Source organism: Miscanthus floridulus, chromosome 10, assembly GCF_019320115.1.
Source record: "Miscanthus floridulus cultivar M001 chromosome 10, ASM1932011v1, whole genome shotgun sequence".
Lineage (NCBI taxonomy): Eukaryota > Viridiplantae > Streptophyta > Magnoliopsida > Poales > Poaceae > Miscanthus > Miscanthus floridulus.
Genome location: NC_089589.1, coordinates 111309755 through 111323398, shown reverse-complemented (window position 1 = coordinate 111323398; position 13644 = coordinate 111309755). Strand labels below are relative to the sequence as shown.

General features: G+C 42.3%; 1 protein-coding gene and 1 non-coding gene across 2 annotated transcripts; one reads left to right on the top strand and one right to left on the bottom strand.

Annotated features, from left to right (window-relative positions):
• The first annotated feature begins 1276 nt into the window (after positions 1-1276).
• On the top strand, positions 1277-1380 carry LOC136490376 (U6 spliceosomal RNA). The gene has a single exon (XR_010767667.1). It is a non-coding gene; the product is annotated as a U6 spliceosomal RNA (small nuclear RNA).
• A 2009-nt stretch (positions 1381-3389) lies between these two features.
• Positions 3390-8038, bottom strand: LOC136489293 (uncharacterized). Its single transcript, XM_066485976.1, has 3 exons — positions 7454-8038; positions 6985-7331; positions 3390-4530 (listed from the first exon to the last, which is right to left on the bottom strand). Exons 1-3 carry the CDS (start codon positions 8036-8038, stop codon positions 3390-3392), a joined length of 2073 nt encoding a protein of 690 aa, XP_066342073.1.
• Between the last annotated feature and the right edge of the window lie 5606 nt (positions 8039-13644).

Here is a 13644-nt window from a genome sequence, read left to right as displayed (position 1 = left end):
GTACTTTTACATTAAAACCAGGAAACTAAAATCAAGCAAAACTAAAACTATGAATCAAGAAGACATGACTAGTGCTACCATCATGAACATGCTCAACAATAGTTTAGACAACTCAAACTACGAATCAAGTAGAAAAGAGTAGTGCTACTATCACGAATTTGCTCAGCAATCACCTCCGAGGACTTCCATTTTATATCAGTGGCAAAACACAAATCCGTTTCGAAAGGCTTTGCTTCTCCACAGGTCAATGATGGCGGAACTCATGACAGTATACATATGGAGAACCAAACAACACAATTTTTTCTAAGGAATTCCCCACATTCTTCTCGGTTTCCTCCAACATCTTAAATTTCTGTCTCAACAATGTTAATCTTGACACCGTATAAAGTTGGAACACTAGTGGTCTCAACTAAAAACCCTTTTATACACCTACCAATCTCAAAATGTGCTCCTGCTGTGATCAGATGCATACAAATGTTGTTGCATGTTCATCCATGCATACTAGACATGAGAAATATCAACACTCAGCAATTAGTTCACACATTCTAGCCCTAAGCTTGAAACACTCATTGTGTCTTTTTCTTCTGCAATCATTTGAGGCAATGTTATTAGGTCCGATGACTTGTGGTTAGTCATGATTAGTCATCTTTGTCGCAACATAGACGGGCTATCTACATATTCATGAGACGAAGGCGCATAAAACGTTTGCTATCTACATAGAGAGACTATCTAAATTTGCTATTTTATTTTGTTCTACTACTATGTGCATCGGTTTTAAATGGAAGGCTCACATGAAACATTCAATTTTGGTAAAGGGTCTCAGGATAAGGATAAGATGAATGTGAAGGAAGATGAAGCCATAGTTTGGGCGCTAGAAGGAAGGAGTTTATAATTCACAACTTATGACTTTTTACATCTATTAGAGGCTACAGATAACTTCTCAGAAGGAAACAAACTCGGGCAAGGTGGCTTTGGTCATGTATACAAGGTAACTGTGTAGCCATACCATTTATGAGTGCACATAATTTGACAGAAACATAGAACCATAATGATAAATATATATAGTCTACAATCTGATGAAATTGTGCTTTTTCTCGCTGATGCAAAAGATTGAACTTCTCTGTAGGGTTGGTTTCCTGATGGATCAGACATAGCAGTGAAGAGACTTGCTTCACATTCAGGCCAAGGTTTCAACCAGTTTAAAAATGAAGTACAACTCATAGCCAAGCTCCAGCACACTAATCTAGTTAGGCTTCTGGGATGTTGTTCTCAATATGAAGAGAAGATATTTTTGGTACAAAATTGGAACAATACAGAAAAGATTAGCATGGCCCCTGCGCAAGGATGACACGCACAAATTGAGAAATGTCCAAAAAAATACCATCACATAAATTCTGAGTGCTAAGTCTTCTTTTCTGATACATCTATTCTTTATTAATTTGCAAATGATACAAGAAGTTCTTTACTGTATTGGATCAGACGCTAGCAATAATAAATGGGATAGCACAAGGACTTCTGTATTTGCATAGGCGCTCTCGGTTACGTGCCATCCATAGAGATCTTAAAGCAAATAATATTTTCTTGGCCCATGAAATGAATCCTAAAATTTCAGATTTTGGCCGGGCTTACAAAAATCTTTAGCACAAATGATACTGAAGTAAACACGGAAATAATCGTTGGGACATAGTAAGATGTCTTACGAATTGTTCACTCGAATTATATTAAAAAGCTATTTTGTTACAGAACATTTCAGCAAAGTTTGTTACATCCATCTTTTCAGTGGTTATATGTCTCCTGAGTATGCACCAGAGGGCCTCTTCTCAATGAAATATGATGTATTCAGCTTCGGTGTGCTAACTCTTGAGATAGTCAGTGGAAAAAGATCATCAGGCCTTCATAGATGTGGAGATTTCATCAACCTTCTTGGACATGTGAGTCTTCTATGTCCAGTTAATTATACTACGTGTAAAAGTAATCTCTCTCTCTCTCCAGTCGCTCAACAAAAGTGGTACAACTTTTTAACCACACAGATGTGTTAATGGCATCCACCCACTACACCAGCATATATACTGTTCCATGATTTCTGTATTTCACTATTTTCACGAGAGTGCAAAAGCACTAGCTGTATTTTTTTTATATGCACATAACTTTATTTGTTAAGTATGCGACATTCTTCTCCATTCTCCATTCAGGCATGGCAGTTGTGGAAAGATGAAAAATGGCTTCAAATTGTGGATACATCATTAACTGTCGAGTGTCATACATTAGGGATATTAACGTCGCCTTGCTGTGTGTGCAAGAGAATGCAGCTGATCGACCCAACATGTCAGATGTGCTTGCTATGCTAAGCAGTGAAAGCATGACCTTGCCAGAACCTAAGCACCCGGCATATTTCTACATAAGGGTGACAGAGGACGAGACCTCAATAGTCACTGATCTGCCATCTCGTGTTAATGATATCACAACGACTCTTTACATGGCAGATAGCTTCCTAGTTTTCTTTGTCAAAGTTTCTGTATTTGCTGTGTATGCGGACGAATTTTTCTATCTTCTTAAGTCCAAAATTGTGAGTTACTAAACGACAAAAAACAATGTTAGTCGCATGGTTATGATAGGCAGCTGAAATGCAAATAATTAACCATGTCAAAGTCGTCATCCATATAAATAAGCAGCAATAGGATCCACTTGTCTTGTTATGAAAAGATAGTGATTCATAAGCTTGCCTCGCTATGTAAGGCTTGACATGGTTGTCATGTGGAATATGTAATTATCTCCCATCAGATGAACTTGTAGGTATTAAGATATTATTACCTATTTCCTTCCAAAATTAGGGAATTGTTTACAATGTTCAATGAATGGAAGACCATGTCGAAGAGTTGTCTCCACGTCTTCAAGACCATATTGCTTCAACCGGTAGTGATATCTGCCTTCACTACCAGTTGAAACCCAATTATTAACCGAATCTTAGCCTCACGACCTAGCAGCGAAGTGTAATCACTGTTTGGCTCCAGCATAACTAGCAGTGATGGTCCGATGGTGATTGTCTGTTCTGTAGTAGCGTGGCAAGCTCATGAGTAAATGATTTGGAGCCTGCCTAGTTTAGTTTAGAGCACGGATCGACTGTAGTAGCAAAAAAAAAAATGCTTCCCTCTTGTTTCCTAAAGTTGAGGATCTCAATAAGCTTTCACCACTGTGGCTATCAGGCTATGGATGCTCAATAGAGAAATGATGGCATTGAATATATAAGCAATTTGTTCCATGCAACATGAATTTATCCTTGAATTACATATTTCAATGAATTATACCACCTAAAATTATATTATACTAAACCCATACAAGACCATGCAAGGGTTGATATATGGAACAACGACACTACTGAACAGTTATGGCTACCTTGAGCGGCATTTGTCCCGATCGGTTGGCATGACAGTGCCGTTACCGGGGAAGAAGAAGCGGAGGCGGCAGGAGATGCGCATCCAAAACCGGAGGTTGGCAAAGACTCCCACCTTCCACCGCGTGCGCGCCTTGCCGAACAGGTCGAACGGCACCACGCCCGCCTTGAGCGCCTCGTCCATTGCCTGCATCCCGGCAGCATCCAGCGCCCGCCCCGCCGACACGACACGGTACGGCAGCGGCAGCGAGCTCTCTCGCGGCACCACGAACGGCTGCGCCCGCAGGAGAGCCACGTCGGCGCCGTAGAACCCCAGGACGAGGTCCATGCTGGAGAAGGAGGCGTCGGTCTTGGAGTTGTTGTTCACGGCCAGAACGGTGATGGACGCCTGAAGGTAGTCTATGGCGCCGTCCTGGCCGTACTCCAGCCGTTCCAGGTGCGCGTCGGAGACCGCCAGGTACGGCATGCTGGGCCTGTAGAGGAGGTACACGGCGAACACCGCGACGCCGGCCAGGATGACGCCGACGGCCAGCGCCGTGCACGCGAGGACCGTCGCCCACGCCCAGCCGGAGCTGCTGCGCTCACGCGACCCCGCCCATATCCTCGAGGTCCCCCGTTGCTCGGGTGACCGTTGCGGCACCCATGTCCTCTTGACCATCTCTGCCTCCGCCTGGACGTCGTCGTCCACCGATGGCGGCAGCTTGTCGGGGTCCTCCTCAAACTTGCTTGCCTGATCCATGTACGTTTCCATGCGCTCCGTGACGAATATCCGGACGCTGACGTCGTGCCTCCCCGCGTAGCGCTGGGTAAGGTGCGACCTCACGGACGCCAGCAGGCAGGCGAGGAGCTCCTTCCACGTTGTCAGCGTGAGGAGCTTCTCCAGCTCGGCCTTGAGGATGGCGAACAAAGGGTGCGACGACGGCTCAGCGTCCAGTGCCACCTGAGCCTCCAGCAACTTGCGGCGAGCGCCGTGCAGGTCCTCGTTCATCCCACTTGCCTCCTCCAATATCTTTGCATGGCGGCGACGGACCAGCTCGGCCTTCACCTCCAGTTTCTTGGCGTCCGGGCTGGCAGATCCAGTGCGGCGTATAAAGCATCTCAGGCCATCGCGAGGGGAGTAGTAGACTCTTCCTTGCGTACTGGAGGCACGGGGTTTACGTTATTCATCATATCATAAACAAAATTTATAGAGGTCACAGATAATCCGGACAAACAGGGTACATGTATCGGAAATATCGAACAAATTAAATTCAAATACAAGTTCAATTCAATTTAAATTACTCGGAGTCAGGACTACTATTACTATTACTAGAGTACTATCCCATCAACCAGTGCTCTCGCACGGGCTAGAATTTTAAAAGATATAAGTGTTACTTAACTTAATACTTAATACATAAGACTAATCAAGAATTATTTATATTAAATCGTATGCTTTTTCTCTTTGTTCATTTGTTCATTTTCAAACATAATAGATACTCGTAGTCTATATCCAGTTATCATAAGCTTCTTAATATTTTTTTTCAAGGGCTTATCTATACTTTTTTTCATTTATATTCACATTTTTTCTTTGCAAGGTACCTTTGTGTATTTTAAATATGCAATTAGCTGATACCTTACCATCAACTATTGTGGCTCTTGTTGCATTATATATCTTATGAAATCACGAATCTGAATTTTAATTTTTCAAATTTTATTTTTATGGACTGCTACAGATTATTTTTATCCTCAAGTTAAGTTAAAACTCTTGTGCTTATTGTATCTTTTATTAACTCTATTTTTGCACTTTTTAAGAAAAAATTTTAGGTCATATAGTACATTCTTAAATACTACAGTACCATAAGAAATCTTTTCGAACTTGCACCGTGTCACTTAACATAAGTGATAGATCTTGAAGCGAGATCTCAGATGGGAGTAGCGGTGCTAATCTCATTAGAATTTTAATACTTAGGCCTTGTAATAATCATTTTTTTACTCTAAAGTAATCTTAGAGGGCTGGGAAATTATAGAGCCACCAGTGATCTCCCATGATTCCTAAGACCATTGAATTTTCATATCAAGAAATTATATGTATAATTATAGTTATATTATCAATTTGACGTGTCAAACATTTTAGTTAAAATATATAAATATATCAAAAGTAACAACTTGTATAAATTGTATGTCATAGTTATTAAATAATTTGTATCATTAGTTATGAGTTTTGAAGGAAATATTTTTTATATGATGAAACATAACATATATATTTATCACTTGTGCCTGGTGACATGACGTGTATGCTTACTTTAATCAAATCTTAATATATTAATATTGGTTATTGGTAGAAGTGGGTATATATACTCTATTATTGTTATCTAAACAATAATTGACAATTTAGATGTAGATTTAAGGGGATATTTAATTTTTCTAACAATGAGATGAAGACTAGATTATATTGCGTAAACTATCTATGAATCGTAATAGGAGAATATGGGTAACTAGATGCAAATTTAGGTCTACTTTAGATCATATTTCTTAATGACATAGGTAAGTAATTTAAACATAGAGTCATTAGTTACTTTATGTTGTTTTACGCAATAGAAGAGGAGGGTAATTATTTAAAAAATAGAATAGATCCAATAGCTATCATTATCAATGGTGAATAGGTTATACTTCATGGAGTATTAATACAAATTAATGTGAATTGCCAGTGTTATTGCTATGTGGTTTGTTAAAGGAACATTTTTCATGCTTAATAAGCTATTAAAATAAATATTTATCTTAATATATACAAGTTTACTTGGTATGCATGCTGAAACATAGCATTATGGTTATTTAATTTCATATTTGCATAAGTCTATAATTTCACACACACACACACACACACACACACACACATATATATATATATATATATATATATATATATATATATATATATATATATATATATATATATATATATATATATTACTATTTACATGTAGATTTGAGAGATATCTTTGTTTATGTTTATAACGGCCAAGTAGATACAAATATCGAGGTACTACTTTATACTATCTTTTATAATGACATACATGGATAGGTTGAATCCAAATTTAAGAGGTTACTTTGCATTATCCTTTATAATGATAAAGATCGATAATTTGTAAAACAATTAGGAGGTATTTCAAATTATCATTCATAATGGTAGATTGGGTAATTTAGATGTAAAGTTAGAGGGTTATTTTAAATTATCTTTCATAATGTCAAAATTGGGTAATTTAGATACAATGATGTGGGATTAATTTGAATTATCTTTCATAATGACAGATATGTATAATTTGTATACAAATTTAGGGGTTATTTTGAATTATCTTGCGTAATAGCATAGGTAGTTAATTTAGATGCAAAATTAGGGATTATTTTTTTAATTTTTATAATGATAGTGGTGGGTAATTTTTTCTATAAATTACAATAGATCCAATGGCCACTACGAGCGAGACCAGATGTTTCTGATTATGTTATGAAAATTTCTAAAATTTATGTTTTTCTAGCGTATCTGGTGAATATTAACGTGTTGTGTCCGTTGGGGCCTCTACGTAGTAATAGAAAGATAGTAAGATAGTATGTGCTACCTGTAGGAGCATTGAGCGATGATGGCGGGCGCGCTGTACGCTCGTTGGACTGCAGGGAGAAGGAGGTCAACCATAACCTTGCGCACTTCCCCGCTGTAGAGATAGCCGAATGTTACTGTGACCGAGCGGGCACGGTTGTTGGTTTCCTTGGGGTAGCACCCGGCGTCCACCCTGTTGTCGTCTATCCTGGAGTGGCCTGTGGTTTCCCACACGGTGAGCTTGAGGTCCTGGACCACGACGCTGAGGAGGCCGGCCATGATCTGCGAGAAATGGACGGCAAGGCTCTCCCCGTCCCCGACGTCATAGAACGTTCCTCCATTGCTGTTTCTCGCAATCGCCTCCAGCACCTGAACGGCCGCAACACGCGTTAGAATAGGTACTACTACGCAGTCGCAGTCGTGCACGTCAATAAACTTAATTAAATAGTGTGGATGCATGGAGACGGATATATATGCATGCGTGCATGTACCTTGGAGTCCTGGTCTGCACCAAAACCGAACGTGTAGACAGCCCCCACATCGTCGTCGTCAATTGGGACAACAGTAGCATCGCCATGGCTCTGCTGGCCATCGGACATGAGAACGATGGCGGCCACGCGGCGGCCCCCTTTGTGCTGGCGGCCGCCGAGCACCTTGAGGCCGGTCTTGAGGCCGGCCTCCATGTTGGTGGATCCGCTGGCATTCAGACGATTTTCGACCATGTCCGTCAGCTCTGCCTTGGTGGCCTCCGTCATGGAGCGCAGGTGGAACAGCCTCTTGGCCTCGGTGGAGAAGGAGACGATGGAGAGGCGGTCCATGGGGCTGAGCTTGCTGATGACAAACTTCATGGCCGTCTTCAGCTTCTCCAGCTTCCAGCCCCCCATGCTTCCACTGACGTCCAGGACAGCCACGAGGTCCAGCCCGGATCGTTCGGCAGTGGAAGATGTGTCGGTGAGCTCCAGCAGCACCTGCTGCCTGTTCTCCTCCAGTGGCGCTTTGTCGTTGCAATGAGCCACCAGCCGCACTCTTTCGGCGTTGCCCAGCCTTGGCGGCCCTGCAGCTGCCCCTGCATGCATTAGACAGACGATTGTCGATCGATACCGGCCAACGATACGTACGGGTTCATCCGAACCTTGTCTTGCATGTATATGCATTTCTTAGGTACTAGGGATCAATATGAATGACGAACTGGTTTTCCACATATTTTTTTTTACTCATATAAGAACTAATTGAGCGAAATTGTAGGACCTGCTGGCGAATTTCCAGGAGGTTGCTCAACATCGTTGTCGGACATTCCGGTTGGACCCAAAGAAGAAGCGCCCCGCCGGCACTTGCTATCTCGCTGATATAACGATATGTAGATATACTACGAGTTACATAGATATATATAGAAGGAGCCTCATCAGCCTAGGGGGAATGAAATCGCGCAAAGGGCATGGAATGTAGGAGGGTGTGGAACAACGGTTTGGTATCTTCTTTGCTCTCCCTCGCAGCATCCTATGAAAACAGGACCAAGCAAAGCAAGGGATAAATTAAAAGCGGCCTAGCTCCCGTTTCATTATCTTCTGTCTTCTCCACGCAACAGCCCCTGGCTGCTCGCCTCATGCATCTCCTTTGGCGCCGTCGTTGCTCGAGCTCTCGCCGTGCGAGATTGGCACTGCGTAGACACAGTCCAGGGCGGAGCTCGCTGGCCTCCACGGCGTCCCCGCTCGCCATCCACGATGCCACCAACCTACTAACGGTGGAGACGATGAGGATCTTGTGCGACGCCGGCGATGGGTCCTCGCATAGCAGGATTAAGGTGAGCCGTTTCAGTATGGTTGTGGTCTTCGGCGTCCGAGCTCCAGGTCCCTTTCTCGTCACCCTCTCCACCCCCAGCCAGTGCTTCTAGTAGGCTCCTCTCATGCACGCTGGATCTGGTAGGGGACACCGAGGGTGAGGCCAGAACGGTTGGGCCATGGCACAGATCCATGAGCCAGTGGAACTTTGACATAAACTTTAGGACATGCTGATGAATATGAAAGAGGAGCCTCATCATCATGGATGGACATTCCGATTGACCAAAACACGGCCGGCCTTGAACTTCATAGCTTACTGATATATAGTAATATGTACTAGTAGGTTAATAAGATACACGTGCTACTAATCAAAATGAGCGTAGCTTAATCCATAATTTAACGGTGCCATTTTTAGGGGTAGGCGATGTGTCCATATATAATCAACGAGGTGCCTGTTGTGATTTCGTAAATCTTGAGATCTATGAGTCCAACCCAATCTTTTCAAGGAGCTCATAGAATAGGGTGTGCGCGTGCCCTCATAGCGATAAGTATGCATATATAGAATAATGGTTCTAATGTATGATTCATATGGTTAAGGTTTTAGGAAGCCACGGTAGGGGATGAGTTTTGGTATCTTCTTTGCTCTACCAGGTAGCATCCTTTTGGAAACACTACCAAGCAAGGTATGAAGCAGGCATACATCAGACTCCATGTAAGAGATGTGCAAAAGAATTATCATCAGTTATTATGTGGTGCAGAGGATTATAATCAAGAGATATATTGCAGAGGTAGCGTCTGAGGGAGTGGCTGGTCTGGAGAGGCCAATATATGGGCCTTGGGCCTACATTTACACAGCCTGTTGTTTTACATGGCCCCTCTAAAAATAGATTTTCAGGGGATGTCCATGACTCTATCTGTAAATAAAAATAGAAGTCTCCTAAAATCATTTTTTTATGTGTTGACTGATTAAACACAAATGAGGTGGATCCAAAAAGACACACAAATGAGGTGACTCTTTTCTACTTGACCCAGTCTCCACTTTATATAACCAATCTTGCTGTTGGAATTGAAACCATAAGCAGCTCTGTCAACGTGCATTATGAAATTCATGCAACTTTCATATGCGTGTATAGGCTTGTAAATTTCAATTACAACAGCATTGTTGAAGTGCATTTCATCTAGATTTCTTCTTTCAAAGATACTACTTTAAAAATAAGGGACTAGCATACAGCAAAATTCTATGAAGATGTGTTTTACAGAACATTATGCAAAGTTTCATGTGCCATCCTTATTGAAGTGAAATGTGGTTTCCACAGACAATGTTTATTCAGCTTCCTCCAACATCTATAGTTTGGAACATCAATGAAGCTTGCTGGAAGAAGGAAGGGTGTATCAATGAACAGACAATTGCCTTCTTGTAGCACCCTAAAATTTGCTACTTTGGAAATGTAGTTAAATCGATTTAATTTTGAATTTTTGTGCTCATGAAATATAGGAAATAAATTTTTCATGAAATTAAAATTTATTATAAGGTTTAGAAACGTGTATGTGCATACATGCTGCTGCATATTTATTTTTATGGTGCTTGAGTTTGATCAAATTTTAAAAGAATTTGAAAATGTGTTTAAGAAAATAGAAAAGGAAAATTTTATTTATTCATTACCTTCCCTTGGATCTGGCCCAGCTCGGCCAGGCCTCCGCTTGGCCTGTCCCCCCCCCCCCCCCCCCCCCACCCGCATTCCCGCCTTGGGCCGGCCCGGCAACCACGAGTCCGCGCCGTCCTTCTCTCCACGTCCAAGCAATGTGCCGCTCCTCTCTCCGCTTGGTCTCGCTGATCGGTGGGCCCCGCATGTCAGCGTTATCTTCAACCTTGATTCATACCCGCGTCGGACTCCGTCGCCACGACTCCGCGTTGCCGTGCCTCCCATGCATCCCGGCCCCCTTAAATAGGAGCGTCGTGCCGCCCGCATCGCCCCCGCATAACCCTAAGCCACCGTGCTCGCTGAATCGCCTCGCCTGAGCTCGCAACCCTAGCCTCCGGGTCACCATCACCCTGTCGAGCACCGCGCCGTCGCCGTCCACTCCATGCCGCCTAGATTGGTCGAGGTGAGTTCGCCTCGCCGTCCTCTTTCTCCCCGTGTTTCCAGTTTGCTCTCTCGTGGTCTCTAGGGCCGATTTCAAGCTTCGCCGACGAGCTCCTCGCCGCCGGCAATGTCTTCCACCGCGCTCGGTCCTGTTCTAGCCGACCGGCCACGCCATTCCCCTTCCATCCGTCCAATCTGAGATCAAGGGCCAGGATTAGAACATACCGATTCGTCTGGCAGTTTTTCAAAAGAGCCCTCGCATTTTTGTAGATTAGAACCCGCCGTCCCTGCAGTTTTTCAAAAGAGCCCCTACCTTTTCTTTAAATAGTACCCACAATCCTTTGCCAGTTGAAAATCAGATTTTATTTATTTTAAATTCAAAAATCAAGTTTCATCTATTTACAAAATTGCCACTATCTTCGTTAAGCCATATCTTCTCCATTTTAACTCCGATTTGACCCGTTCAAGTTGCATTAGGTTCGTAACGACGTAATCTACGTGTTAGTAACATTGTTTAGCATGTTTAGAGCTTTTGAATAAAATAGTAATTTGATTAATCTATATGAAGCTACTATCGACAGAATATCGTCGGCAGTCCTCCGAGGGGTATCCCACGAAGGTAGATTGATCGGCAGAGAGACGTGTAATCAAGAACAAGAAGGCAACAGAGACACACGAATTAGACAGGTTCAGGCCATCAGTATGACGTAATACCCTACTCCTGTGGTCTTGGCCCCACCATCATAACTTTTATTGGAAAACCAATTTTTAGCACTTTGATGAGACAATGGAAATGAACCATATAAGCATATCCTGGCTGTTTAGTGTATGATCTTATATATGTTGCGAGCTTTTGAATCTTTTCAGGTGTACTTTGCAGGCGAGTCCATGAAAATTTACGCTCAGTACACATATAATGCATAATCCATTGTTTATATGTATTTCAGATTCCTTTAGTCTTTTTCCCTTATTTAATTTGATAGATTCAGTCAAACAGAAACTACCAAAAAGTTATATCACAGTTTTATAAAAAGAAAGTTACAAAGAGATCAGTACGTCCAAAGGCAACTTTGTTATTTCCTCACTAGAAGAAAAACCATCAATTCAGTTTAAGGTCAACTTAAACCAATATCTATGCTACAGTGATCTAAAATCTGACTCGGTAATACTGCAGCCGATCTTGAGTGACTCTTCCAAGCTCCAGTATCCAGTCAACGCAGTTTTGCAGTTTTGTTTGATGACTCACTTGGTAATTTTTTATACCATATGGTTTTGTTTTACCAATTGACAGCACAACAGTTGTGTGGTGAAAGACATGTACAAATAGATTGTTGAGATTGGCACTGCGTAGACACAGTCCAGGGCGGAGCTCGCTGGCCTCCACGGCATCCCCGCTCACCATCCACGAAGCCACCAACCTACTAACGGTGGAGACGATGAGGATCTTGTGCGACGCCGGCGATGGGTCCTCGCATAGCAGGATTAAGGTGAGCAGTTTCAGTATGGTTGTGGTCTTCGGCGTCCGAGCTCCAGGTCCCCTTCTCGTCACCCTCTCCACCCCCAGCCAGTGCTTCTAGTAGGCTCCTCTCATGCACGCTGGATCTGGTAGGGGACACCGAGGGTGAGGCCAGAACGGTTGGGCCATTGCACAGATCCATGAGCCAGTGGAACTTTGACATAAACTTTAGGACATGCTGATGAATATGAAAGAGGAGCCTCATCATCATGGATGGACATTCCGATTGACCAAAACATGGCCGGCCTGGAACTTCATAGCTTACTGATATATAGTAATATGTACTAGTAGGTTAATAAGATACACATGCTACTAATCAAAATGAGCGTAGCTTAATCCATAATTTAACGGTGCCATTTTTAGGGGTAGGCGATGTGTCCATATATAATCAACGAGGTGCCTATTGTGATTTCGTAAATCTCAAGATCTATGAGTCCAACCCAATCTTTTCAAGGAGCTTATAGAATAGGGTGTGCGCGTGCGCTCATAGCGATAAGTATGCGTATATAGAATAATGGTCCTAGTAAATTCCTAATGTATGATTCATGGTTAAGGTTTTAGGAAGCCACGGTAGGGGATGAGTTTTGGTATCTTCTTTGCTCTACCAGGTAGCATCCTTTTGGAAACACTACCAAGCAAGGTATGAAGCAGGCATACATCAGACTCCATGTAAGAGATGTGCAAAAGAATTATCATCAGTTATTATGTGGTGCAGAGGATTATAATCAAGAGATATTTTGCAGAGGTAGCGTCTGAGGGAGTGGCTGGTCTGGAGAGGCCAATATATGGGCCTTGGGCCTACATTTACACAGCCTGTTGTTTTACATGGCCCCTCTAAAAATATATTTTCAGGGGATGTCCATGACTCTATCTGTAAACAAAAATAGAAGTCTCCTAAAATCAATTTTTTATGTGTTGACTGATTAAACACAAATGAGGTGGATCCAAAAAGACTCACAAATGAGGTGACTCTTTTCTACTTGACCCAGTCTCCACTTTATATAACCAATCTTGTTGTTGGAATTGAAACCATAAGCAGCTCTGTCAATGTGCATTATGAAATTCATGCAACTTTCACATGCATGTATAGGCTTGTAAATTTCAATTACAACAGCATTGATGAAGTGCATTTCATCTAGATTTCTTCTTTCAAAGATACTACTTTAAAAATCAGGGACTAGCATACAGCAAAATTCTATGAAGATGTGTTTTACAGAACATTATGCAAAGTTTCATGTGCCATTCTTATTGAAGTGAAATGTGGTTTCCGCAGATAATGTTTATTCAGCTTCCTCCAACATCTA

Bases quoted from the DNA above. Each gene is read 5' to 3' on its own strand.
- LOC136489293 (XM_066485976.1), bottom strand. From the start codon at position 8,038: ATGCATGCAGGGGCAGCTGCAGGGCCGCCAAGGCTGGGCAACGCCGAA. The intron at 7,332-7,453 runs GTACATGCACGC...GCGGCCGTTCAG, and splicing joins GTGCAGACCAGGACTCCAAG to GTGCTGGAGGCGATTGCGAG. The intron at 4,531-6,984 runs GTAGCACATACT...CCGTGCCTCCAG, and splicing joins ATCGCTCAATGCTCCTACAG to TACGCAAGGAAGAGTCTACT.